This window comes from Amborella trichopoda, chromosome 1 (genome assembly GCF_054954075.1).
Source record: "Amborella trichopoda isolate Santa Cruz 75 chromosome 1, AtrichopodaSantaCruz75HAP2 v2.0, whole genome shotgun sequence".
Taxonomy (NCBI): domain Eukaryota; kingdom Viridiplantae; phylum Streptophyta; class Magnoliopsida; order Amborellales; family Amborellaceae; genus Amborella; species Amborella trichopoda.
In genome coordinates, this window is record NC_142336.1 from 7,838,983 (window position 1) to 7,866,940 (window position 27,958).

Genomic DNA, 27,958 nt, shown 5'->3' on the forward strand with positions numbered 1-27,958 from the left:
CTTACCTTAATTACAAAATTTTAAATTTTAGATTCTAAAAACGGTGTAGATTGAGTAGATCTATAGATACTTCAAAATCTTGAAAATGGACAATCCAGATAACTTATTATAAAATAAACTACTTTTAAGACTTTAACTTCTTGTTCTCTTTATAACATAGATCTCAATTTTGAGATAATCAATTGGAAAGTTTTCCAACTTTGAAACACTATTTTCTACATGACTCTTTTCTACTGGATTTATGAGGTACACTTTACATCTGCAATATAAGGTTGCAACGTTCTATAAAACCTATCCCAAAAATGAGAGAATTCGATTTTCTCAACCAAGATTCACAAAACTTGTATAAAAAAAATCCACATTGGAACGCTCTACAATTTCTCTAATCAAAACCATGATGGAAAAAGATCTAGCTGTCTTATTTATGGAAAAAACTATCAAATTTTAAAAATCATATATATATATATATATAGAGGAAAAAACTATGCAATGCCTGTAGGCGAAAAATGAACAGTGATTTTGCCTACACTCATCACCGTTCAAAGTTCATCGCGTGATCACGATTGTCCGGTAGTATTTTATTTTTCATTTTGTTTCTAAAAATAAGAATGACCTGAAATTTTGAATGTGTATTCATAAAACATAGGGGAATCTTTAAAAAATATAAAAAAAATATTTATATGAAAAATATTGACCAAAATACCCCTGAATCAGGGGTATTTTGGTCAATATTATTTTCATAGATAATGTTTTTTATATTTTTATTAGATGCATCTAGGTAAGATGTACAAAATTTTCAAATTTCAAGTCATTCCAATTTATAGAAAAAAAATTAAAACTAAAATACTATCGGACAATCGTGACTAATGATGAAACTTGGACGGTGATGAAGGTACGCGAAATCACTATTCATTTTTGCCTATAGGCATTAGGAAGGTTTTTCCATATATGGAAAACACTACGCAATGCCTATATGTGAAAATGAACAGTGATTTCGCCTATCCCCATCACCGTCGAAAGTTCATAACGCGGTCACAATTGTCTGGTAGTATTTCATTTTTTTTTTTACCAATCGAAATGAATTGAAATTTGGAATGTGTATTCATCGAAAATAGGAAAATCTTTGAAAAATATAAAAAAAATATTTATATAAAAAAAATTGATCAAAATACCCCTGAATCATTTTGGGGGTATTTTGGTCAATTTTATTTTTATGGATAATTTTTTTTACATTTTTATTAGATGCGTCTCGGTAAGATGTACATATTTCTAAATTTCAGGTCATTCCGATTTATATAAAAAATAATTAAAAATAAAATACTACTAGACAATCGTGACAGCGTGATAAAACTTGGACAGTGATGAGGGTAGGCGAATCACTGTTCATTTTTGCCTACAGGCGTTAGGAAAATTTTTTCATATATGAAAAATACTATGCAATTCCTATAGGCGAAAATGAACAGTGATTTCGCTTACCCCCATCACCGTCGAAAGTTCATCGCACGGTCACGATTGTAAGGTAGTATTTTATTTTTCATTATTTTTTACAAATAGGAATTAATTGAAATTTGGAATGCGTATTAAAAAAAAATAGTGGAATCTTTGAAAAATATAAAAAAAATATTTTACATGAAAAAATTTGACCAAAATACCCTTGAAATATTTTGGGGGTATTTTGGTCAATTTTATTTTCGTGGATAATTGTTTTTATATTTTATTAGATGCATCTCAATGAGATGTACATATCTTCTAAATTTCAAGTCATTCCAATTTATATAAAAATAAATAAAAAAAATAAAACATTACCGGATAATCGTGACCGAGCGATGAAACTTGGACGGTGATGAGGGTAGGCTAAATCACTGTTCATTTTTTCCTATAGGCGTTAGGAAGAATTTTCCATATATGAAAAACACTACGCAACACTTGTAGGAAAAAATAATCAGTGATTTCACCTACCGCCATCACTGTCCAAAGTTCATCTCGCGGTCGCGATTGTCTAGTAGTATTTCATTTTTCATTTTATTTCTACTAATCGGAATGACTTGAAATCTAGAGAGTGTATTCATCAAAAATAAGGGAATCTTCGAAAAAATATAAAAAATATTTGACATGAAAAAAATTGACCAAAATACCCCTGGAACATTTTGAGGGTATTTTGGTCAATTTTGGTTTCATGGATAATTTTTTTTATATTTTTATTAGATGCGTCTCATTAAGATGTATATACCTTTCAAATTTCGGGTCATTTCAATTTATAAAAATAAAATACTACCGGACAATGGTGACCGCGCAATGAAACTTAGACGGTAGGTGAAATCACTACTCAGTTTCACCTATAGGCGTTGGGAAGACTTTTCCATATATATATATATATATATATATATATGTGTGTATGTGTTGTGTGTGTGTGTTGAAAAGCATGATATTGCTTGATTCAAATATATGAAGATTTTCAATTTTTTATCGTATATTATTATTTATAAAAACCAATTTGGGTTTTTTTTTGTTCATAGAGAGGGTTTTTCTTTTTTCTTTTTTTTGTGGGTAATTTTGTGGGGAAGTCAGACCCTTGCCCGTTTTTGTAAGTGGCTTAGGAGTTAGATTTTTTAAGGTGTTAGTGGAGTGATGTATTAGAATGAAAACTACAATGTGGTGACTAGGAATGGGGATTCTACCACCACGCCCTTTCCTAAAGAATTCTGAAAACATGCACCTGCCGGGAAATTAGCCAAGATTTAAAACAAGATTTCAGTTTGTTTTCTGTTTAGACTCTGGTTTTCTATTTCTCACTTTTTTTTGTCAAATTAGCCAAGTCGAATTGCGATCGTGTACACCGGTTTGAAGCTCGAAACATGAATCCAAATTTTGAAACACTATTTTTGAACCACTGCCTTGAGTATACGGATGATTTTATGAAGACATTTGGATTTGAAAAAGGATGAACTAAGGGTGGCAATTGGGTCAGGTTGACTTGACTGGGTCAAGGCCTAGACCCACATTTTTTATCCGGATCCCAGCTTAGATCTTGTCGAGTTAGGTCAGGCCTTGGTACCCCCACATAGTACATATTATTAGCATATTAAGTTTATAAATATGGAATACATAAGATGAAGTTTTTTATTTTTTTTATTTATAGACTTGGATCCAACCCTCAGGTGGGCGGTTTTGAGTCCAACGTATAACCAGTCGGGTCAGGTTTAGTCATGGTCAACCTAAACCTTACTTGACCCATTCCCACCCTAAAGTAGACCCTTAACCTGGGGCTGCCAAGGTGTAGGCCTACAGCATGGCCAGCCTTAGGCCTTTCCTGGATCGTTAGGCCGAGCTTGGGCTGGTGCCCTGGGCAGGTCTCAGCCCTGGCTTATGGCCCTTTCAAGCTGGCCAGCCATAACCCTTGCCCAACCCTTGAACCACATTTTGTAGTTATGATTGATGTTTTTTCTAGGTTGGGTCTACTTAAAACGATGCTTGCATAACATCACACAGTTGCAAATCGTACCGTTGGCACCTTCCATTTGTCTATTTTCTGAAGTTTTTAATATGTTTTAATAGAGGGGAAGGTGTTTGTGTGTTGGGGTGTCCATTGTTCATTTATAATGAATAACCCAAATAACTAAAAATCTTGTTTCTCAATTTTTTGTTACAATTTGTACCATCCAATGTAATTGAACATGACATATTTTTTGATGGGTGCAGTTTTGCATACAATGCATCCGTAGCTGTAGAGGTAGGGTGCGCCATTAAATTTTATTATGGTATATTATTTTGATGTAAAATGTTCTTAGGATTATCTCAAAATTTATTTCTATATCTAATTATAAAATTTTAAATTTCAAAAATGGTTAAAATCAAGTAGATCTATAAACATATGATAATCTTGAAATTGGACGGTGTAGATAATATGTTGTAAAATGCACTATTTTTTATATTTAAAATATTTTTATTTTTGATGGTCATACATCTCGATGTCAAGATGATCAATCAAAGGATTTTTCAACATTAAAAGTACCTTTTTCGATGGATTTTTGAGGTGCATCCTTAACTCTACATGCAACCTTATATAAACTTTTTCCTTTTTTGAAAAAGACATATATTGTAGGCCCGGTTCTATAATGCACCACATTTTTTCTATAAAGGTTCTGTTTGTATAGTGTCCAGGCTCTAAACAATTAAAGTAAAATGCACCTTCAAATAGTATCGAGAATTGTGGTTTCAATATTGGAAATCTTTGTGATGGCCTTAAAACATATTTTATCCTTAATTATAAATCTATGAAAACTTGACAATCTTGAAAATTGACTGTCCAAAAATGCACTATTTTCAAAACTTGAAACCTATTTCTTTCTCATGTCTATGCATCTTGATGTTGAGATGATCAATTTGATGATATTTGAGCATCAAAACGACCTCTTCTAGTGAAATTTTTGAAGTGGGCTCTAATTTGGTTGTTTAGAGCCTTGGCTCTATATACACATGCCAACAATAAATGGTTGGTATGACGTGTTCTCCCATTCATTGCCCATCCAAAGTAAACCATAGAGTAGCTCTGCGCTTCAAAGCAATATTATCAAGGTTATATCGGAAATTGAATTGGTGAAGGGTTTGATCCAATTAAAACTAGTTTGACTAACAGTTGAACCAGTTTAATTATATTTTAAAAATGTAAAAACAGAAATGAATAATAATCTAAAAATATGTAATATAATAGAAAAGAATTATCTAACTTTGTTTTTGGACAATTGAATTGGTTGAAATTTACCGTCTTAACCGTTAAAATCAGGCAACACACTAGTTTCAATAGGTTTTTGACAAAATTCGTTTTCTACTTCTAACCAGACTGGTCAAAGGATAGTCGACGATCTGACCGATCAAACAGCTAGGATAGTAAAACCCACTACAAACCTACATTACTTCTACGTCCTAAGATACTCTAATGCTTTGCCATTTGAAGATAAACGGAATTATGGATCCAATTAAGAGAAAAAGAGAGATAAATCCATTGGAACCGGTGAATAGAAACCAAAAAATAAAAAAATGAAAAACTGGAAAATAAAAAATAAAAAGATAAAGATAAAGAGAGAGAGAGAGGTAAATCCATGTTCAACTTTAATTATGAAATTTAAAATTTGAAAAACGGTACAAGTCGACCACATTTATGAACACTTGAAAATCTTAAAAAATAGATGGTCTAGATAACTTGTTATAATATATACTATTTTTAAGACTTGAATTTTTTTTTTTTCCTTAATAACCATTAGTGATCTCAAAATCTAATCGGAACAGTTAGTCGGACATGGGGCTGGGAGCGGTTTGAACCGGAACCGGACTAACTGGTCAAGCAGATTTTTTTTTAAAAAAATGGTTCCAAAACTCCCAAAAAAAAAAAAAAAGTAACATAGAAATACTTAGATTAAGGGTGTAATATCTTATTACATATATCTATCTGACAAAAAAAATTTGAAACAACTTTTTATAAATTAATATTTGAATATTATGCTCCTGTACATGAAAATATCTTAGTACATTTGTTTAAGATATTTTTGTCATGTAACATATTCTTATAAGAATTAACAGATTCACCCCAAATCTTTCATTGAAAACTTCCTAGTTGTTTTTTACAAAAATCACTCACATTAGGAATGAAAGTTTATGCACTATTTTGTAAATAACAAAAGTAGCTTGATGCTATTAAATCAAATAAAAATGCAAACTAATTAAGACAAGAAATGGAAAGGACCTCTTCCATATAATTAAGCAAAGCATAATTCATACAATACATTTTCCATGAAGTTACATAGGGCACACTTCACAAAAAGTACATATCATGATATGCAACAAAATGAAAAATCAATGTACTACATACTGATATGTTCTATTGTTCTTAAATGTATCTACCATATCCATATCAGTGTGTTGTGCATTAATTTTATCAAAAAATAAGTACAGTAGAACAAATAATTTGATCAAAAACTAATTTTATTAAGCAAAATAGAAAAACACTTCCCATATTTATCATAAAACATAATTTTATTAAAAACCATAATTTTATGAAAAAATAATTTTACTAAGCAAAATGGAAAACCACTTCCCATATTCATCATAAAACATAATTTTATTAAAAAACCATGACTTTATCAAAAAAATAATTTTGTTAGGCAAAATAGAAAAGCAGTTCCCATATTTATCAAAAAACCTATTTTTTACTAAAAAAACATAATTTTATTCAAAAGGTAATTTTATTAAGCAATATAGAAGAAAAAAACTTCCCATATTGATAAAAAAACATAATTTTACTAAACAAAATGATTTTTTTTAGAAAAATCAATTTCTCAAAATGTGAAGGATGATTTAAAATTAAGATCACATTTGTAAACTCTCTCTCTCTCTCTCTCTCTCTCTCTCTCTCTCTCTCTCTCTCTCTCTCTCTCTCTGGTATAGGGTCAGATCGAGATCGGCCAGTGACCGATCCTAAGTTAGTCGGTCGATTTTTTAAAAACTGGTTGATCTTTTAAAGGCTCTTTCCATAACATTCCAAAAACCTTGTTGGAAAATGGGAAAAAAACAATTTTAAAAAAAAAAGAGAAAGAGAAGAAACAAGTACATACAAGACAATGGTGTTTTCATTGGACATAAAGCAACCAAAATTTTTGCATGCACTTAAAAAAACAAAATGTCCCATTTCTATCATTATAAATATAACTATATCATGCACTTAAAAAAAAACATAATTAAAAAATCGGGCGACATTATCATGCACTTATCAAAAAGAAGAATCAATTTCATCAAAAAAATAATTTTAACAAAAAGAATAATTTTATTAAGCAAAATAGAAAAACATTTTTTATGTCCATAAAAAAAAAAGTAATTTTATTAAAAAAATCATAATTCTATTAAAAATAATTTTATTAACCAAAATAGAAAAACACTTCCCATGTTCATCAAAAAACAAAATTTTATTAAAAATCATGATTCTATTAAAAATAATTTTACTAAGCAAAATAGAAAAACACTTCCCATATGCATAAAAAAAATAATTTTATTAAACAAAATATCTTTTTTAGAAAAATTGACTTTTCAAAAACCCCAAAAATCAACAGCATTTCGAGCAAGAAACGACCCTCAATGTTTGGATAATCGAACAAATAAACATACATATATTGTAAAGCTTCGATCATCTTTCAAACGCACCAAATATCATAAAAAAATATCAGGTATTTTTAATTTAATTGAAAAAAAGGCAGAAATTTCAGATCTATGAAATTTTCATGATATGATGCAATAAAAAAATTCATATAAAAAATTTTACTCAATCATAAATAAACATACCAATTTTATTTGTGATATGAAGCCTCAATGATCGAAATCCACAACTCAATTTGATAAAAAACAACCAATAAATGGAATCTGCGCTTTTGGGTCAAACACAGGTTCTCTGAGTAGCAGCATTTCGGGAAAAACTAAACCCTTGATTTTTCATTTTCTGAACAAATAAAGAGTTGAATCTAGTAAATACTTCAAATAGCACCCCTCAAATTTCTTCAAGAATCAGTTCGTATTGAGGAGATTATTGAAAGATTGGCAGAAATTTTTAAAAACTTAAAAATCTGCCATTTCAATCCAAGAAACTCCTCTTTTTAAAATGTTTAATTCCAAATTACTTATTTCATATTCATTATATAGTGATTTAAACTATTAAAACATGAAAAAAAAACCAAAAAATGGCCTCAAATCGAATAAAAAAAGGTGAAAAATGGGATTCATGGTTGTCCCACTACATATAGCGGTTCCTATTTAAAAAAAAAACCGTTATTTATACATAACCGTTATTTACTTAAAGACGTTGTTATAACGTCGAACCGGTCCGGTTAGCTGAAAACCGGCTGATTTGACAAAAATACGGCCGGTTCGACCCCTAACCGGCCGGTTTTGGACCTGAAACTTTTTGTAAGACATAAGTTAGACTACTAGTACTATAAAATCGGGCCTAACTGGACTTGGACCCTAGCAGTTCCGAGCTAACTTGTGAACAATGATAACCATACATTTCGATGTCGAGATGATCAATTGGAAAGTTTTCTAGCCTTAAAACTTTTTTTTCTATTGGATTTTTTATGTGCACCTTACTTCTACAATTTAAGATTGCAACCTTATATAAATTTTTTCTTTTTTTTAAAAAAAAACATATATATAATATAATATGTATGTCAATATAAGTGCCAAAAGTAGTTCTATATGGAATTTTACATAAGAGACTAAATTGACAATATGCTCCCACGGGAGCACATAGTCTTTTGGCAAAAGATGCAGCCCTTACCAGCCCACATCATTTGCATGTCCTAAAACTATCTTAATTCATTCCAAACTATATGGAAACAACTAAGGAACAAAGTGCATGACTTCTATTCATGTCCTAAACTCATTTGATGCCATGAAATATAGATGAAGCAGCCAAAAACTAGAGATAAATAAACCTATTTATTAGAAGAGAAACCCATAACTTACATGTACTATGAAGACTCCAATGCCATGGGAAAAATTAATGAAACCCACACCAAAAAAAAAAAGCCATCACCGAAATGCCATTCACGTAAGGGTGCGGTTTGTATAGAGCTGGGGCTCTAATCAACCAAAGTAGAGCACACCTTCAAATAGTATTGAGAAATGTGGTTTCAATACTAAAAATCACAATAATAACCTTAAACTATATTTTCATCTCTAATTATAAAATTTAAAGCTTAAAAGTAGTGTAGATTGAGCAAATCTATGAAAACTTGAAAATATTAAAAATTAACATTCTAAAAATGTATTACAAGATGCACTATTTTCAAAACTTGAAATACATTTTTTTCTGATGTCTATGCATCTTAACGTTGAGATGATCAATTTGAGGATGTTTGGGCATCAAAACAACCTATTTTAATGAAATTTATGAGGTGTACTCTAATTTGATTGTTTAAAGCCTCGGTTCTATATAAACTTTTTTCCTTCATATAATGAACCAATCAAGAGAGAGTGAAGGGAAATTCATATGAATCACATCAAGAAAAGGAATAGGTAAGGGTCCCAAAAAATAAAGGAATAGGTAAGGGTCCCAAAAAATGGATCGGTGAATTAGATTGTCCATCCAGAGTACTGGTCCAATACGGTACATAGGCAATCCAGCCTAGTGAATCATCTAATAAATTTTTTTAAATATTAGAGAATAATAAAAAATGGATGCGTTTAGCATGCGGCCAAGCTCACACATGTAGAAATGCCCGCTTGGTAATAAATGTACTTTTTAAATATAGGTTGATCATAATTTTAGAGACTATATAATCTCTAAAAATAGAGGTCATAATCATGAAAAAATAAATAATTAATAATAATTATGTTAAAAAAACATTTGAATGATTAGTTATAATGATGAGGCTTCGTACCTCTGGACCACTACAAATGCAGTACAGCCCGCTTTAAACAATTGTTCATAAACAATTGAAAAATTTAAAAGTAAAAAGTGGGGCCAGCTCTCTAACAGAATAAAGAGAACCGCTGGTTTTCGATATTAAATAGGAACTGGGACGGCCCCTCTACTTCCCAATTCAATCCGCCGGTTCTAATCCGGATCACCAGTCTTTCAAACCCTGTTGGTTCAATCAAAGTAATGAGAAAATTTTAAATGAGAAAATTTTGAAGCCGCATTTGAGTTTTTTACAATGGGAAATCCCAGCTGTCTACCATTGATATTCCTACACCCAATCCCTAACCACCATATCACTGATAATGGAGAGAAGAGAGAGACATCAGTTAAAAAAGACTAACCATCTGTCCTTCCATCGCTATAACCTCTCTCTACAAATGTCTTCTCCATAACCATATTTTCCCTTCATTTTCTCACTCTAAACTCTTCAATGGCCATATCCATGTAGCATTTTGGTTCTCAATTTCTTCTCAACCAGGCCTCCAAACATTAATGGAGGCCCCTGACTCTCTCCCTCTCTCTCCTCCCAAGTATAAGAGCCCAGCCTTTCTTTCCGTCTTCCAAATATAGCCACCCCACTTTCTCTCTCTAGCTCTTGCATAACCATCCACCCCACTTCTTGGGTATCTCATTCCTCCTCAGCCAGTCCTCCATTACCCGTCAATGGAGGCTCCAGGGCCACTCTCTCTCTCCTCCCCAATTGGGTTAGAGAGCACCCCACTTCTCAGAGACAACAACGGTAGAAGGAGAACAGGAAACAACAATAGTAATAGTAATAATGTAGCTCTCTTAATTACTAGGGCCACCATGAGAGAGCCATCAATGGCGGTTAGGGAAACAGCAGCTCTTCAATTAGAGGAGAGACAAACAGATTGGGGTTATTCGAAACCTGTAGTGGTTCTTGACATGATATGGAATATGGCATTTGTGGTTGTTTCATTTGTGGTGCTTCTTTCTTCTAGGAGAGAGAGACCAGGCACCCCATTGAGGGTGTGGATTGTGGGTTATGTAATTCAATGTGTTTTTCATGTGGGTTTTGTCTGGTTTGAGTATAGGAGGAGGAATTATAGAGAATTGGGGAGATCTGCTTGCATTGGGTCTGATGCTGAGGACGAGGCTTGCATAACAGGGCAAATTCCAGAGAATCAAATGAGGTATCTTTGTAAATTTCGAGCTTGTTGAATGTGGTTCTCGCCTTCTCATTCTCTCTCTTGCTGTTTTAGGTAATTTGGATTTGAATGATAGTTTTTGTCATATATGCTTTTGTGATTAGGGGCTACCTGACCTTTCAATTGTTGTTGTTGTTGTTTACTGTTTACTTTGAAATTTGATTCATAGTGATGATAATAATTCATGATAAGTAATGTGGCAACTTTGGCGGGGTCATTTGGTGGTAAACAAATGGTAAAATTTTTGGGTTGTCGAATAACATGGACAGAATAACAAGATAGATAAATTGTTCAATGAAATAAATCAAAGGCCTCCAGAACCAATCATCAGGGAAAAAAAGCTCCAAGAACAATAACTTTTCACCCCTCAACAATGTCAATGGAATGCTTGGTTGTCTACTTGTGTTGATTGATGTGAAGTTAAAATTCAAAACATGATGTTCCATGGTTGTTTTTTCTCTTTAAAATCTTGGCAAAATATAGCACCAGCTACCGTCTACCAAAAAAAAATAAAATCAATGCCATGAGTAAAAAACATCAACTAGTATGGCTTTTCTTCTAAGTACTCTAATTTTGTCCAAATTCTTTTTTTTTTGTTTTTTGGTTCTTGTGAAGATGCAATGTTCTGTTGACATATGTCATAAAACATGCATGTACAACAATATATGTTCCCTTCATTTTCTTTCAATGATTCCAATTGTGCTTTTAGCATTTTATCGACTAGACATTATTTCGTTACCTATAATTTATATGTAAAATATTAGAAGAGAATGAATAGAATTTGGAAGTGCTTCTCATAGAGTTGATCTGCTAGAGAATATGTATCCCTTATTTAGGTTCATGAAAGAGTTATGCTCTTGCTGATGCCTTCCCTTCTATTCCATTTTGCATGCCCTTTTGTTCGGCATTACGAGAAAATTTTGAAACTCTTCTGCAACATGTAATAATTATTGACTATTAGCTCAGAAATTGTTTCTAGTTCCTAATTAGATTTCATTCATCAATGTACCCAAAATAAACACTTTAATTTAAATATAATATAAGAGAAGAAAATGTGAGAAGCACAAATTACCTTGAATAAAGGGAATAAAGGATGGGTAATGATTTTAAACTAGGAATAAATTAGAAACCTAAAACAATTCTTCTTCTGCTATGCATGTTTAATTTCCAGTTTCAATGTGATGTCTCAGTTTGTAATTTTATATAAGGCAATCATGCAATATTCTTCTGATAGGTGCACATAAATGTGGAGTTAATGTACATTGTTATAAGTGGGCAATGATATTTTCTTGTGCGTTGATTTAATGTAGCTATTTGTGACTGATCCTGTTGAGAGATATATGCAAATTTCTTGCTTTTTGTTATCACTGTGTAATAGTGTATGACTACTCATCATGGAACCCTCATGTTATGTGATGATGTGCAGAGTATTATTGATGTGATGGTTTGCATGCACAAACACACTTGTTGCATTTGATATTGACATCTTTGACCAATATTCTACTTATATCTTTCTTATGTTATACCCATGCTTGTTTAGATGTTGCATTCATGGAGTAACTTTGTCTTACCTAAATGATTAAAAGGCGCATCTAAAGCTCTTTTCACCTTAGCATACTAGTTTCAATGCCAATACCTGTGTTAGTGTTTGAATACCAATTCATGGCAAGTATATAGATAGATGAAAAATCACGAGAAGTTCTATAATGTTGTATATTTTGGTCTGACTGTAGTGCCCGATGCTTGAACTCTAACCCATTTGCATACTTATGCTGTGTGTGTGTGCGCGCGAAGAAGTTTCTTTTTCCTAGGCTTGTGTTACCTTTTTAAGCTATGATTCTGATTTGACTTCTTGTTCATTAGCAATGGCATCGTCAAGCAATTGCAGTCAATGAAAACATTAACATCATTTGTTTGGTGGATAATTGGTTTTATTGGGTCCTTAAAGGTGGGCAAGCTCTTATGCAGGATGCCCCCCACCTCTATTGGCGTGAGTTTGGCACTACTGTTCTTTCCCTGTTTCCATTTTGATGTTTCTGTTATCAGAATACTTTAACTTTAGCTTGATACTAAAAATATGTGCGAGCTTGTGAGTGAGCGTGTGCGTGTTTATAATGACGACCATTCCTTCGTCTATGTATTGAGGACCTAATCAATTTTTCACGAGGACTTAAAATCCCTCCTAAGCACTTGCAAATCCATTTATGCTGCTAAAAAGTGGATTTGGAGCTCCAAAAATAGTGCAAATCTAATCAACTTGGGGACCATTGAAATGGATGGTCCATATTTGAGGTTGAGAGAGCACTCAAAATTGAGCACTTTTAGGGTTCCAAATCCTTTTTTTCTCTTGGATCTCGTCCTTGGAGGTGAAGAGGATGGACCTGCAATAATTTTGGATCCCTATCCATTTATTTGATGGATTTTTAGGGGATGCTGCATGGTGATTTCCATGATTTGATGGATTTGTAGGAGGCTACACCATGATTTGGTCTGGCTGGGGTTGTGCTAACGCCAGACCCTTTATTTTATTTAGTTGTCAATGGTAGGTTTTGTAGAGCAAGAGTGGGATGCACATTCAAATCAATATGTTTTCAGGACCCATTCTCCACCATCATCCAAACAATTGATGGGACTGTGATAGCCGCTATAACTGTACTGTTTCATGACCATATGGATCATGCCATATTTCCCCTTGACGTTTATTGATCAATACTAGTTTATGGTTGAGTGTGATGCATTTTTAATCAATTAGTAACATGAATGTAAGTGGTCCCCTTATGTTAATTCTTTTGCAGGATGGTTATTATATTTCTTGCTTTTGACGTGTTCTTTGTCATATTCTGTGTCGCACTTGCTTGTGTGATTGGTATTGGTCTTTGTTGTTTCTGGTCAGGCATTATTGGCTTCCTCTATGTAGTGGTTGGGCAAGGAATATCATATGCAAGCATAATCTGTCTCCCCACTTTCACATTCAATGAGCGATCTCTCTCACCCTAGGATTCAGCAAATGCTTTGTTCATTGAATTAGTCTTCTGATGTTTTAAAATCTTGTGGTTTCTCTCTCTTTTAAGGGTGTGTTCTCCTTTTTAAATGAACTGTCCCCTGATATTTCTTTGGGAAAATTTCCCTTATACACATGCATAATATATGTGATGAACGTAAAGTAGACTTCTCTGATTTTCTATAAGATGAAGTCATAACATTTGCTCAGTGTTGCCTGTATCGTTATGTTAGATTGACATCTCTTCAGGTCCTCTTTTTGTGCTGTCGCTGTGTTCCTTAGCTTTCACTAGATCTCTCTCTGTCTCTCTCTCTCTCTCAACTCATTCTGATGTTATTAAGACCAGATTGATGCAATAGTTACGCAACTCTTGTACTCCATCACAAATAAGAAAAGTATTTACCAAACTACAACTTGCGTTTTTGAGTGCAATCCATATCAGACATCTGATAAGTTGTGTGGTTAGGGTGTTGGTTTGATTGGTTCTGCTTATCTTGATTCTTTGGAAGTAATGAACTCTCTCTCCCCTCCCACGTGCAGAAGTGCTGCATTTTCCTTTCATCTTATAAAGAGGGCGCCGAGCTTGACTCTCCTCCTTGTAATCACCATTTTCATTCAGGGTGCATCCGAAGGTGGCTTCAGATGCGTATAAGGGAATTTTTCATTCACGTTCATCACATATATTATGCATGTGTATAAGGGAAATTTTGCCAAAGAAATATTAAGAGACAATTCATTTAAAGAGGACAACACACCCTTAAAAGAAAGAGGAACCACAAGATTTTAAAACATCAGAAGACTAATTCATTGAACAAAATAATTACTGAATCTTGGGGTGAGAGAGATCGCTCATTGAATGTGAAAGTAGGCAGATGGATTATGTTTGCATATGATATTCAGTCCCCGGCCAATACATGGAGGAAGCCAATAATGGATGGCTAGAAACAACAAAAAGCAATGCCGATCACACAAGCAAGTGCGACACAAAATCAGGCAAAGAACACATCAAAAGCAAGAAATATAACAACCATCCTGCAAAAGAATTAACATAAGGGGACCACTTTCATTCATGTTACTAATTGATTAAAAATGCATCATATTCAACCATGAACTGGTATTTGATCAATAAACGTTGAGGGGAAATATGGCATAATCCATATGGTCATGAAACAACACAATTATAATGGCTATCACAATCCCATCAATTGTTTGGATGATGTTGGAGAATGGGTCCTGGAAAGATATTTGAATGTGCATCCCACTCTTACCCTACAAAACCTACAATTGATTATCACCAATAATCTTGATCATTTTGTTATCATAACCATATGCATCATGCTATATTTAAAAAAAAAACAGGATTCAATTTATTCAAATGAATAAAATAAAGGGTTTGGCTTTAGCACAGCCCTAGCAGGACCAAATCACTATGTAGCGCCCCTTACAAATCCATCAAATATATGGAAATCACCATGCAACATCCCTTAAATATCCATCAAATAAATGGATAGGGGATCCAAAATTATTGCAGATCCATCATCTTCACCTCCAAGACCCATATCCATGAAAAAAAAAGAGAGGCTTTGGAGCCTTAAAAGTGCTCAATTTTGACTGCTATCTCAACCTCAAATATGGACCATCCATTTCAATGGTCCCCAGGTTGATTAGATTTGCACTATTTTTGGTGTTCCAAATCCACTTTTTAGTGGCAGAAATGGAATTGCAGGTGTTTAGGAGTATCGTGAAAAGTTGATTAGGTCCTCAATACACAGATGAAGGAATGTTCGTCATTATAAACACGCACACGCTCACTCGCAAGCTCACACATATTTTTAGCATCAAGCTAAAGTTAAAAGTATTATGATAGCAAAAACATCAAAATGGAAACAAGGAAAGAACAAATGTGCTAAAATCTCACCAATAGAGGCAGGGGAGAATCCTACAGAAGAGCTTGCCCACCTTTAAAGACCCAATAAAACCCAATTATCTACCAAACGAATGATGCTAGTGTGTTCATTGACTCCAATCTCTTGACGATGCCATTGCTAATCAACAGGAAGTCAAATCAGAAACATAGCTTAAAAAGGTAACACAAGCCTGAGAAAAGGAAACTTCTTTGCACACACAGAGAGAGAGAGAGAGAGAGAGAGAGAGCATAAGTATGCATGTGGCATATAGTTTAGGCATCATGCGCTACAGCCAAACCAAAATGTTCAACATTATTTAACTTTTTGTAATTTTTCATCCATTTATATACTTGCTAGGAATTGGTAGTCAAACACTAACACAGGTATTGGCATTGAAACTGGTATGCTAAGGTGAAACGAGCTTTAGATACGCTTTTTAATCATTTAGGTAAGACAAAGTTACTCCATGAATACAACATCTAAACAAGCATGGGTATACCATAAGAAAGATATAAGTAGAATATTGGTCAAAGATATCAATATCAAATGCAACAAGTGTGTTTGTGCATGCCCATCACATCGATAATACTCTGCGCATCATCACATAACATGAGGGTTCCATGATGAGTAGTCATACACTATTACACATAGCTGATAACAAAAAGCAAGAAAATTGCATATATCTCTCAACAGGATCAGTCACAAATAGCTACATTAAATCAACGCACAAGAAAATATCATTGCCCACTTATAACGATATACATTAACTCCACATTTATGTGCACCTAGTAGAAGCATATTGCGCGATATAAAATTACAAACTGAGACATCACATCGAAACTGGAATTAATTAAACACGCATAGCAAAAGAAGTAGTAGAAATTTAGGGAATTGTTTTAGGTTTCTAATTTATTCATATTTTAAAATCATTGCCTATCTTTTATTCCCATTATTCAAGGTAATTTGTGCTTCTTACATTTTCTTCTGTTATATTATATTTAAATTAAAGTGTTTATTTTGGGTACGCTGATGAATGAAATCTAATTAGGGACTAGGAGCAATTTCTGAACTAATAGTTAACAATTATTACATGTTGCAGAAGGGTTTCAAAATTTTCTCGTAATGCCGAACAAAAGGGTGTGCAAAATGGAATAGAAGGGCAGGCATCAGCAAGAGCATAACTCTTTAAGGAACCTAAATAAGGGATATATGTATTCTCTAGTACATCAACTTTATAAGAAGCACTTCCAAATTCTCTTCTAATATTTTCCATATAAATTATAGGTAACGAAAAAATGTCTAGTTGATAAAAATGCTAAAAGCACAATTGGAATTATTGAAATAAAACCAAAGGAACAAATATTGTTGTGTATGCATGTTTTATAACATATGTCAACAGAACATTGCATCTTCACAAGAAAAAAGAATTTGGTTGAAATTAGAGTACTTAGAACATGTAATTTATTGGGATCTTTCCATTTTCAGGCTTCTATGCCTGAATATCTCACCTGTTTGTTCTGTCATGTAGAAGACAGTGGGTTGTGCAGATGGTTTGTTTAGAATATAGATTGTTGTTTTGTTCTCCATGTGAAATCTGGGAATGGAAAAAGAGAAAATAAAAGGCTGTAAAATTGGCTATCTATCTCTTACCTTGCTTAAATATTTGATAATTTTTAGGATTTTTTAAAAAGAAAATGACATAGAATCAATAGAATATGATCATTGAAGAGTGCAGAGAACGCAGTTTCTGAAGGTATTCTTTTATCACTCATTTTTACTGATACAGCAAACGTGTGACACATTATGGGAATAGAGCAGCAATATGTTGAAAGCCTTCTTTTTTATGTGTAGTTCTGTGGTAGGGATTGAACTTGAGATAATGTTTTTTTGGTTACAGTATATTTGTAACACATTGTGGTTAGGCGGAGTTAGCATGCTGAAAACATTATTTTTAATGGGTTGTTCAACGGTTGGAATCGATTGCTAATGTCATCTACTGATTACTTTGACCAATGCCAGATTCTTACCATGCTTAAAGTACTTTGCATGAAAAGTATTCCATCTTGTGCCATGAATTAATCAAACATTCCTGATCACAGGCTATGGAAATCGGTCCTAAATGCTTCAAAAATGGGTATATAACGAACGGCATTGGGGCTGTTAGCCTACGACTTGTTTTAACTGTTGTTATATTCAGACGATCAGTGATTTAACAAAAAATTGGAGCTAAAAAAGTAAAAAAAATGAACAGGAAATTTATACAAAATCTCATATTATTATTGGAATTTAAGAATATTGTATGGCTTAATTTAGTTCTTTTTTATATCGAATTAAGCTCAAATTTGAGGAGTGTCATGCTTCTCATCATTACACTTGTAAATGTGCAAAAAAATATTCCTAAAGAAATACAAGGACCAAAACAACCTTAATTCTTGTAGGGGTATTTTGGTTATTGTTTATTATTAAATTAGTTTTAATGAGACCCGAAACAGCGTCAACACAAAGTTAGAACTTTGGAGGGATGCTTTAGAATCCAAAGGTTTTAAAATTAATCGGACTAGTATAGAGTATATGGAGTGCAAATTTAGTAATAGTAGGAGTAGAGATGAGGAAGTAGTTAAGATTGACAGTCAGGAAGTACAAAAAAAGACCGCACTTTCGATATCTTGGGTCTATAATCCAAGAAAATGGAGAGATTAAGGAAGATGCTGCACACAAAATTAGAGCTGGGTGGGCGAAGTGGAGATGTGCAAGTAGAATTTTATGTGATCGCCGCATACCAATGAGGCTGAAGGGCAACTTCTATAGGAGATCGGTGAGACCAGCTTTGCTCTACGGGACGGAATGTTGGACGGACAAAAAACAATATACCCATAGAATGAGTGTAGCGAAGATGAGGATGTTGAGATAGATGAGTGGCAAGACAAGAAGGGATAGAATTCGTAATGAATCTATTTGAGAGAATTTAGGCATGGCACCAATAAACAATAAAAGAGAGAGTGGACTTAGGTGGGCTGGCCATGTGTACCGCCATCAAGTACAACATCTGTTAGGAGGTGCGAATTAGTTCAAGTGGAAGGACTAAAAAGGGCAAGGGGTAGGCCCAAAAGGATGTGATTGGAAGTAGTCCGAAAAGATAGGGGAACTTATGGCCTCATTGAGGATATGACCTTTAATAGAGCAGAACAGAGAACCAGGATGCATATAGTCGACCCCAATTAATTGGGAAAAGGCTAAAATGATGATGATGCTGATGATGATATTTTTTTATTGGCGTGAGGTAGTGAGAAGTATGGATGCCCCAACATTGATGTATAGGAAAAATAATAACTAAAATACTTAAAAAGTGGGACTTGAGTGTATAATATGAAACATATAGAACTATATCTAAAAAAGGGATTTTTATGTAAGTAATTCAAAGGAAAAAAAAAGAAACAACATAAAAAATAGACTATCATTTAAAGGGTTGAAACGGCCTACCAAATGATTAAAGAGGTTGAATCATCGCTACTATCATTTGAAAGCATACTTTTTCTTTCTCATTTCAAATAGATGCCCCCTCAAAAAATTCCAATACCTAATTTCCTTTGTTCAGAATTTGGAATGTAGAACAATCATGGTAATTTCAGTAAATTGGATACTAAGATGCCTCATCTGAATTATAAAAATACCCTTAGTTGTTTCGCGTTACAAATAAGAAATACATCATCCAATATTAGTACTGTGTAACAACTAGGGATATTTTTACCCTTTCACATTTAAATACTTTGCATGTATCAGATTATAAAAATATCCTTCCTAGTTTACAAATATTGAACAATGTGTTCCTTATTTGTAATATGGACAACTAGAGTATTTTTTTTCATTCATGCGAGGATTCATTGAAATGTCCCTCATGGTTCCTCATTCAAAATAATAGATAAGGCAAGTTGGACATTTTTAAAAATATGTAGGAGGTATATGAGTGAAATGGAAAAGAAAAAGTAAGTTCTCAAATGCTAATAGGGATCCCTTAATAAGTTTTTAAAGGGTTTCGTCCCCTTCAATGATATTTTCCCTAAAACGATTTGAAGATAAGTAAAAACATTGGAGAAAGATAATTACCTCTTAACAATGAAGGAGGTGGTTTTTTTTGTAACTTTCGGATTTGTGTCTTCAATTGTCTTTATTTTTTTGTTGCATGTCTTATATGCTCTATACCAAATGTTTGAATGTATATCTACACTGGTTACTAAAAAACAAAGCAAAAAATAGAAATTGTACTTTTCATAACATGTTACATAAATATAAAGATATGATTATAATTCTACTTATGTTATTAATAATTTAATATTTTTAGTGTTAAATATAATTCTTATTGAATATAAGATTGAATAAAATAATATATTCTGTAATTCTATTTTTGGTATAATATTGTTTACTAAACAATTCTTATTAAAACCGTACATCACGTATCAATTGGAATTATATTTATGGTAATTAATATAGTTCCTAGTAAATGTTATTAGATATTACTAAATTTGTATATAATCATTTTATAAAAGTTAATCCAAAAACTAAAAACAAGAAAGAAAGAAATTTTGCTTGGAACAAAATAAAAATCTTATTGTAGAGGGAAATAAATAAATAAATATATAGAAACCAATGGATTTGAGGATCTAGAAAAGGAAATTTCAGAGGATGAGGTCAAAAAGACGGTGTTCAGTCTTCCAAGTGACAAGGCTCTCGGGCCTAATGGATACCGGCTTATTTTCTTTTAGAGATTCTAGGGACTTCTTAAGCATGACACTATTCTTATCGTCAAGGAATTTATTGGTTTTTGGTTATGTCCTTAAAAGTATCAACTCCACGTATATTTCACTCATTCCCAAGATAAATATTATGGCAGAACTCAGTGTTATGCGACCCATTAGCTTTCTTTCTAGTCTTTATAAAATCATAGCTGAAGTTTTAGATGAGAGGCTACAAGCAGTTCTACCTTTCCTAATTTCTGGAGAACAATCTGCTTCCATTCGTGATAGAATAATTACAGTTAGTATTCTCATTGCTCAAGAATGCCTACACTCGAGAACCCTTGAAAGGAAAGCGGGGGTTGTAATTAAGTTGGATATGACAAGGGCTTTTAACAGAGTTGAATGGCAAGCATTATTGGAGATTTGAGGTGTATGGGTTTTGGTTCTAAGTGGATTTCTTGGATTCTAGGGTGTTTATCCTTGGCACAAAGTTCTCTACTTAGTGATGGCTGTCTGCAAGGGTTCTTCAAGGCCTCTAGGGGCATCAGAGAAGGAGATCCTCTTTCTCCTTTCCTTTTCACTTTGGTTGCAAAAGGTTTCAGTATAATGTTTAAGAATATTGTTGGTAAGGGTAGACTGAGGGGTTCCAAGTGGGTTCCAGTGGGCTATTAATCTCTCACTTGCAGTATACGGATGACACACTAATTTTTTGTGACGCTGATCCTGTTATGATCAAGAATCTCAACAGCTTCCTTATTTGCTGCTAGCTTGCTTTGGGCCTTAAAGTTAATTTTTCATAAACTTCAATGGTTAGGATTTCTTGTGACTTGGGTCTTCTTCATTCGTTGGCTTCTATCCTTCACTGTAAGATTGGCAAGTTCCCTCTTAAAAATACTTGAGGGTCTCTATCTCAGACACTAGGCTCACTTGGGCAGTCTGGGACCCTCTCATTCAAAGATACCAAGTTAAGTTGGATATTTGGATATGCAAAACTCTTTCCTTGGGAGGGCGTATTTCTCTGGTTAAGTCAACTTATGCTACTTTGCCCATCTATTTGATGTATCCTTGATGTTCTTGAGATTATTGAGAGATGCATGAGAAGTTTTATCTGGGGTTCTTATGATGATCATAGGAAATTCCACCTGGTAAGCTGGGATAAAATTTTCACCCCAATCACAATGGGTGGGTTAGGCCTTAGAGAGAATAGCCCAGTTCATATAGTTTAATCTTCCAAGCGGTGGTGGAGAATTATTTAAGGTCCAAACCACCTTTGGATTCAGGTCCTGGCACCCATGTACGGTTCTGACCATATCTCATCTTATTAAAAAAGGCAGGGGGAAAATTACGTCACCATTCTGGAAGGGTATATACACAGCTGTAAGAATATGGTGTGTGGCAATATTAGGTCGCTTATTGGCAGCGGGAAGGATATTTTCTTTTGGTTCAATAGATAGCTTGGTCATAGTTCTCTTTCTTGTCTTTATCCTGATCTGTTTTCTATAGTGTCCTCTCCTGCAGCAAAAATTGCAGATTTATTTTCTCGCAATCAATTTGGGGCTCTTGTTTGAAATATTGAATGCATCTATAACATATTACCTGATCGTATGATTATGCAGCTACAAAGTCTCCTTCTCATGCTTGAAGATATATCTCACCTAATAGATGAGTGGTTATCTGGGAAAGTGAAAGTGATGGTTTATTCTCAGTTAAATCAACTTATAGACTTCTTTTCCATGATCGACTTCGATGGTCTTTTGAGGGCATTCATGCTATCTGGAAATAGCCTATTCCTATGAAGATTCAAGCCTTCCTTTGGGTGGCTGTGCAGAATAAATGCCTTACTTTAGATAATCTTCGTATCCGGCGTAAAATCTTACCTAATGTTTGTGTAAGAATGCGGAAGAGACTAGTTGTCACCTTTTCTTGCACTGCTCTTTGGCTGATGCCATTTGGAAATGGGCTTTTAATCTGCTGGGTTTCCCTCTTATACTTCCAACAAATTTGATTTCTATTATTGACTATCTTCATATCCTCAACTCACGTTCTAAAGGACTACTTATTTAGAAGATCCTTAGAAGCGCCGTTCTTTGGCTGATTTGGTTGGAAAGAAATAGAAGAAGCTTGGATGGTTTATGTTTAGACCTTCCCAGTATTAAAGATAAAATCACGTGTATGCCTAAATTTTAAGGCATACATATGCTTATGCCTGCCCTCTGTGTGTGTGTGTCCGTGCGCGCGTGTGTTTGTGAAGAAGTTTTTCTCGGGTTTGTGTTACCTTCTTAAGCTTTGATTCTGATTTGACTTCCTGTTCATCAGCAATGGCATCGTCAAGAGACTGGAGTCAATGAACACATTAGCGTCATTCATTTGGTGGATAATTGGGTTTTATTGGGTCTTTAAAGGTGGGCAAGCTCTTCTGCAGGATGCCCCCCGTCTCTATTGGTGAGATTTTAGCACCGCTGTTCTTTCCCTATTTTCATCTTGATGTTTCTGCTATCAAAATACTTTGAATTTAGCTTGATACTAAAAATATATGTGAGCTTGCGAGTGAGCGTGTGTGTTTGTAATGATGAACATTCCTTCATCTTTGTATTGAGGACCTGTTTTTTTCACGAGGACCCAAAACCCCTCTTAAACACCTGCAAATCCGTTTCTTCCCTAAAAAAGTGGATTTGGAACTCCAAAAATAGTGCAAATTAAATCAACCTGGCGACCTTTGAAATGGATGGTCCATATTTGAGGTTGAGATAACTCTCAAAATTGAGCACTTTTAGAGCTCCAAAACCTTTTTTTTTTCCCGGATCTTGGTCTTGGAGGTGAAGAGGATGGATATGCAATAACTTTGGATCCCTAGTCCATTTATTTGATGGATTTTTAGGGGATGCTGCATGGTGATTTCCATTTATTTGATGGATTGTACGGGGCGCTACACGGTGATTTGGTCTGGCTGGGGTTGCGCTGGAGCCAGACCCTTTATTGTTTCAGTTGAATAAATCAACTCCTGGTTTTTGAAAAGTGTAGCATCATGCATATGGTTACCACAACAAAATGGTTGGGATTATTGATGTTAATCAATGGTAGGTTTGGTAGACCAAGAGTGGGATGCACAGTCTAATTAATATGTTAAGTGGGATGCACATTCGAATCAATTTGTTTCCACGTCCCATTCTCCATCATGACCAAACAATTGATGGGACTGTAATAGCTCTTGTAATTGTACTGTTTCATGACCATATGGATCATGCCTTATTTCCCCTTGATGTTTATTGATCAATACTAGTTTATAGTTGAATATGATGCATTTCTAATCAATTAGTAACATGAATGTAAGTGGTTCCCTTGTGTTATTTCTTTTGCAGGATGGCTGTTATGTTTCTTGCTTTTGATGTGTTCTTTGCCATATTATGTGCCGCACTTGCTTGTTTGATCGGTATTGCTCTTTGCTGTTGCTTGCCGTGCATTATTGGCTTCCTCTATGCAGTGGCCGGGCAAGCAGGAGCATCAGATGCAGACATAAGCCTTCTCCCCACTTTCACATTCAATAGGCGATCTCTCTCTCCCCAGGATTCGGTAATTACTTTGTTTATTGAATTAGTCTTCTGAAGTTTTAAAATCTTGTGGTTTCTCTTTCTTTTAATGGTGCGTTCTCCTCTTGAAGTGAACTGTCCCCAAATATATCTTTGGCAAAATTTCCCTTATACACATGCATAGTATATGTGATGAATGTGAAGTAGAATTATCTGATTTTCTAGAAGATGAAGTACAGTGTTTGTTATGTCAGATTGGCATCTCTTCAGGTCCTCTTTCTTTGCTGTTGCAGTGGTCCTTAGCTTCCACTAGATCTCTCTCTCTCTCTTTCTCTCAAGTCATTCTGATGTTTTTAAGACCAGATTGGTGCAATGGTTATGCAATTCCTGGACTGCATCACAAATAGGAAAAGGATTCCCAAACAAGTAGCTTGCGTTTTTGAGTGTGAAACTGTAAAGTGTGAAGGATTCCCGAAGTAGTAGCTTGCTTTTTTTGAGTGTGAAACTAGTAGCTTCCCAAACTATTCGGCATCTAATAAGTTGCATGATTAGGATGTTGGTTTGATTGGTTCTTCCCATCTGGCTTATTTGGAAGTAATGAACTGTGTGTGTCTCTCTCCATGTGCAGCAGTGTTGCATTTGCCTTTCATCTTATGAAGAGGGCGCCGAACTTCACTCTCTTCCTTGTCATCACTGTTTTCATTCAGGGTGCATCCGAAGGTGGCTTCGGATCAATGCAACTTGTCCGCTCTGCAAATTCAATATTCTGAAGGGAGACGAGAATGTGTAATTTGTTGCGATCTTTCCATTTTTCAGGCTCCCATGCTCCAATTTCCCACCTGTTTCTTCTTTGTCATGTGGAAGATAGTGGGTTGTGCAGGTTGTTTCTTGATAAAATAGATTGTTGTTTTTATACTCCATGGGAAATAAGAAAATTGGGAATGAAAAGCACAAAAGGAAGGCTGTAAAATTGGCTCTTGAGAAGTGCTGTGAATGCAGTTTTTGAAGGTAGTTTTTTAGGGATTGTATACAAAGAAACCATTTACCTTTAATATTAGGAGGTCACAATTACTTACAACCCTCTGTTGTGAAATCTAATGGTTTGGGTGTGTCACAAAGTTCAAAATTTTTTTTGTTGAATTTTGAGTTTTGTCAATAGAATATATCCAGCTACCCAACTTTACATTTAATGGCCAATATTAATTGTGACCATCTTGTACTAAAGGTAAAATAGTTTATAGACTTTTTCATTATTGTATCTTTATTTGTTCCTGTTATGATAATTGTGTAACACATTATGGGAATGCGGAGTGAGAGCATTATATTTGATGGGTAGTTCAATGGTAGGAATCAAACTCGAGATAATATTTTTCTTGTGACAAGAAATATGCAACACATTATGGGTAGGCGGAGGTAGTATATGCGGAAAATATTCTTTATTATCGGTAGTTCAGTGGTAGTAATCGAATTTGAAATTTAATGTTGTTAACGTCAACTACTAACAACTTAAGCTCCGCTCAAGGTAGATTGTGACTGTGCTGAAAATATTCTTCATGAGAAGTATCCATGTTGCGCTGTGAATGTGAATTTATCAACCATTCCTGATTATAGGCTATGGAATTCGGTCCTAATAGCCTACTATTTTCTTGTTTTAAGAGATGTTATATTGGGATAACTACCCAAAAAAAAGTATTTAGTTTTAGATAGTCGGTGATTTAACAAAACAATGGAGCTAAAAAAATGCAAACGAGGTACAGGAAATTTATAGAAAATCTCATGGTATTATTGGGATTTAAAAGTAGTCTTCCATGCTTCGATTTTAGTCCTTTTATATATTGGTGTGAATTTAAATTTGGGGTGTCCTTTCGTCTCATCAACGTACGTGTAAAATATACAACAAAAATAATTTGAAAGAAATACATGGACTAAATTAGCCCTAATCCTTGCTGTGGTATTTTGGTTATTGTTTAGTACTAAATTATTTTTCTATATATTTTTATTAGTGTGGAGGTGAAAAGTATGAATGGCTCAAAACTACTAAATTTGATGTATAAGAAAAAAAAATAATAATTAAAATACACTCTATAGAATTATTTTTAGGGTGCAGTTTGCATATGGATGAGTAGGTGTAGAGGTAAGGTGCACTTTCAAATTTTATCATGGCACATAGTTTTGGTGTAAAATGTTTTTAAGATTATCTCAAAATCTATTTTTATATCTAATTATAAAATTTTAAATTTAAAAAATGGTTAAAATCAAGTAGATCTATAAACGTATGAAAATCTTGAAAATGAACGATGCAGATAATATGTTGTAAAATGCATTATTTTTTAGACTTAAAATATTTTTATCTTTCATAGTCATACATCTCGATGTCGAGTTGATCAACTAAAGGGTTTTTCAACATTAAAACTACATTTTCCGATGGATTTTTAAGGGGCATCCGTAGTTTTACATTATAAGGTAGCATCCTTTTATAAACTTTTTCCTTATTTTTAAAAACAGATTGTATAGTATGAGATCATTTATTTTAATGTACAAGGAGGTCACAATTACTTTTAGCCAATGGATGTGAAATCCAATAAATGAAAGTGTATCACAACATTCGAGAAATTTTATTTTGAACTTTATGCCCTATCAATGATACATAATCAACAACCAGATTTCAAATATAATGATCAAATGAGGATTGTGACCTCCTGGTGTAAAAAATAATAATGGTCTCATTATATTCATTTTCTTTTAAAAATGGGCTTTTTATGTATTTTTAAAATAAAAAAATCAAAAAAGGAAAATATTATTGAAAGGGGTTAATTGTCGCTGTTATCATTAAAAGGGGTTAATTGTCGCTGTTATCATTTGAAAGCACATTTCTTCTGTTTCATCTCAATTATATTTTAGTATTTGGAATACGGAATAATCATGAGAATTTCTGTAATCTGACCCCAAGAGGTCTTATCCAAATAATAAAAATGCCTCTAGTCTCCAAATAATACAAACAAGGAACACAGTTCAATATTGGTAATGTGAAACAATTAAGGGTATTTTTATTATCCTGCATTTAAATACCATACATATTAAATTACAAAAATACACCTAATTGTTTTGCATTACTTATGCTAAACAACATATTCCTTATCTATAATGCAGAACAACTAGAGGTATAGATATCTAGCCTTATTTACTTTTTTTATATATTTTTTTTTGCTAATGCATGTATCAACTTGAGTCCAGCTTTAAATTTAGGAAGGGAATTTGCCTCTTATAAGCCACAGTTGCTACTACGACTGCGAGTTACTTTTTCTCCATAAATCCACAGTCTCTTGACATTAGATGAGGAAAATATGAGCTATTGGTGTCATTCTTTCAGACCTAGCAGCATTCTTTCAAACTTAACAGTAAAAGGGTAATGATCTTATGAGATCCTCCCACATCCATATGTGTAGGACCCTCAAAAAATCACTATTAAATTTGGCACAGATATCTAAAAAAGTCAAGTCCCACACCCATATGATAACTTATTGAAAGATCTATGTTAAATTTAATGGTGATCCTTTGAAGTCCTACACACATAGGTGTGTGAAGGTCTCATAGGATCATTGCTCTAATAATATATAAACATATTCAAACTTGAATAAATTTTTCAAAGAGGCATTATCCAGGGAGATGGAGAGGAGGTGGGATAGAATTTTAAAGATGTTAATTCACCATTAATTGGTAAAAAAAGAAGAAAAGGGTATTATGTTCAAAAGCATAAAATAAATAGATATGCTAATTATCTAAATTCAACTTCCTCGGAGTAATACGTACTGCTTCTTGCAAAGATTGCAAAACCAAATTTAAATATGAATAGAAATTATTAAATGAAGCATTTATTCCAAAATTGTATGATTTGTCCTCCAAATTATTTATTGCACCTTCCAAAATATTGTTTGGTTTCTAAAATAAAATTAAGAAAACATTAGTATTGGATATCAATTTAATTTTTTATTTAGAAAGTACTTGTAACTGCTGAACTTAGTTTTTATATTTTAAACATATACATATATTTACCTTAGAACATAGTTTGGGGATTATATTTATAGATTTTTTTAAAAATTATTCTCCTTCATAATTAAAGAAAATGAGTTGAATTGTGCAAAAATTATCTGTTAGATT

At 33.6% G+C, this 27,958-nt stretch overlaps 1 protein-coding gene across 8 annotated transcripts; it reads left to right on the top strand.

Annotated features, from left to right (window-relative positions):
* The first annotated feature begins 9,878 nt into the window (after positions 1-9,878).
* LOC18426250 (E3 ubiquitin protein ligase RIE1) lies at positions 9,879-24,878 on the top strand. 8 transcript variants are annotated; one of them, XM_011622128.3, is made up of 4 exons: positions 9,879-10,617; positions 22,590-22,715; positions 23,633-23,843; positions 24,429-24,878. In XM_011622128.3, exons 1-4 carry the CDS (start codon positions 10,127-10,129, stop codon positions 24,588-24,590), a joined length of 990 nt encoding a protein of 329 aa, XP_011620430.1. In that variant the 5' UTR covers positions 9,879-10,126; the 3' UTR covers positions 24,591-24,878. The 8 variants fall into 8 exon arrangements, with proteins under 8 accessions (XP_011620430.1, XP_011620431.1, XP_088715985.1 ...); XM_011622129.3 differs by having other exon boundaries at positions 24,432-24,878; XM_088859859.1 differs by having other exon boundaries at positions 23,755-23,843.
* The last annotated feature ends 3,080 nt before the right edge of the window (positions 24,879-27,958 follow it).

Coding starts and splice junctions, on each gene's coding strand:
- LOC18426250 (XM_011622128.3), top strand. CDS start 10,127: ATGGAGGCTCCAGGGCCACTCTCTCTCTCCTCCCCAATTGGGTTAGAG. Junction 22,716..23,632: donor GATGCCCCCCGTCTCTATTG/GTGAGATTTTAG, acceptor TTTCTTTTGCAG/GATGGCTGTTATGTTTCTTG. Junction 23,844..24,428: donor CTCTCTCTCCCCAGGATTCG/GTAATTACTTTG, acceptor CTCCATGTGCAG/CAGTGTTGCATTTGCCTTTC.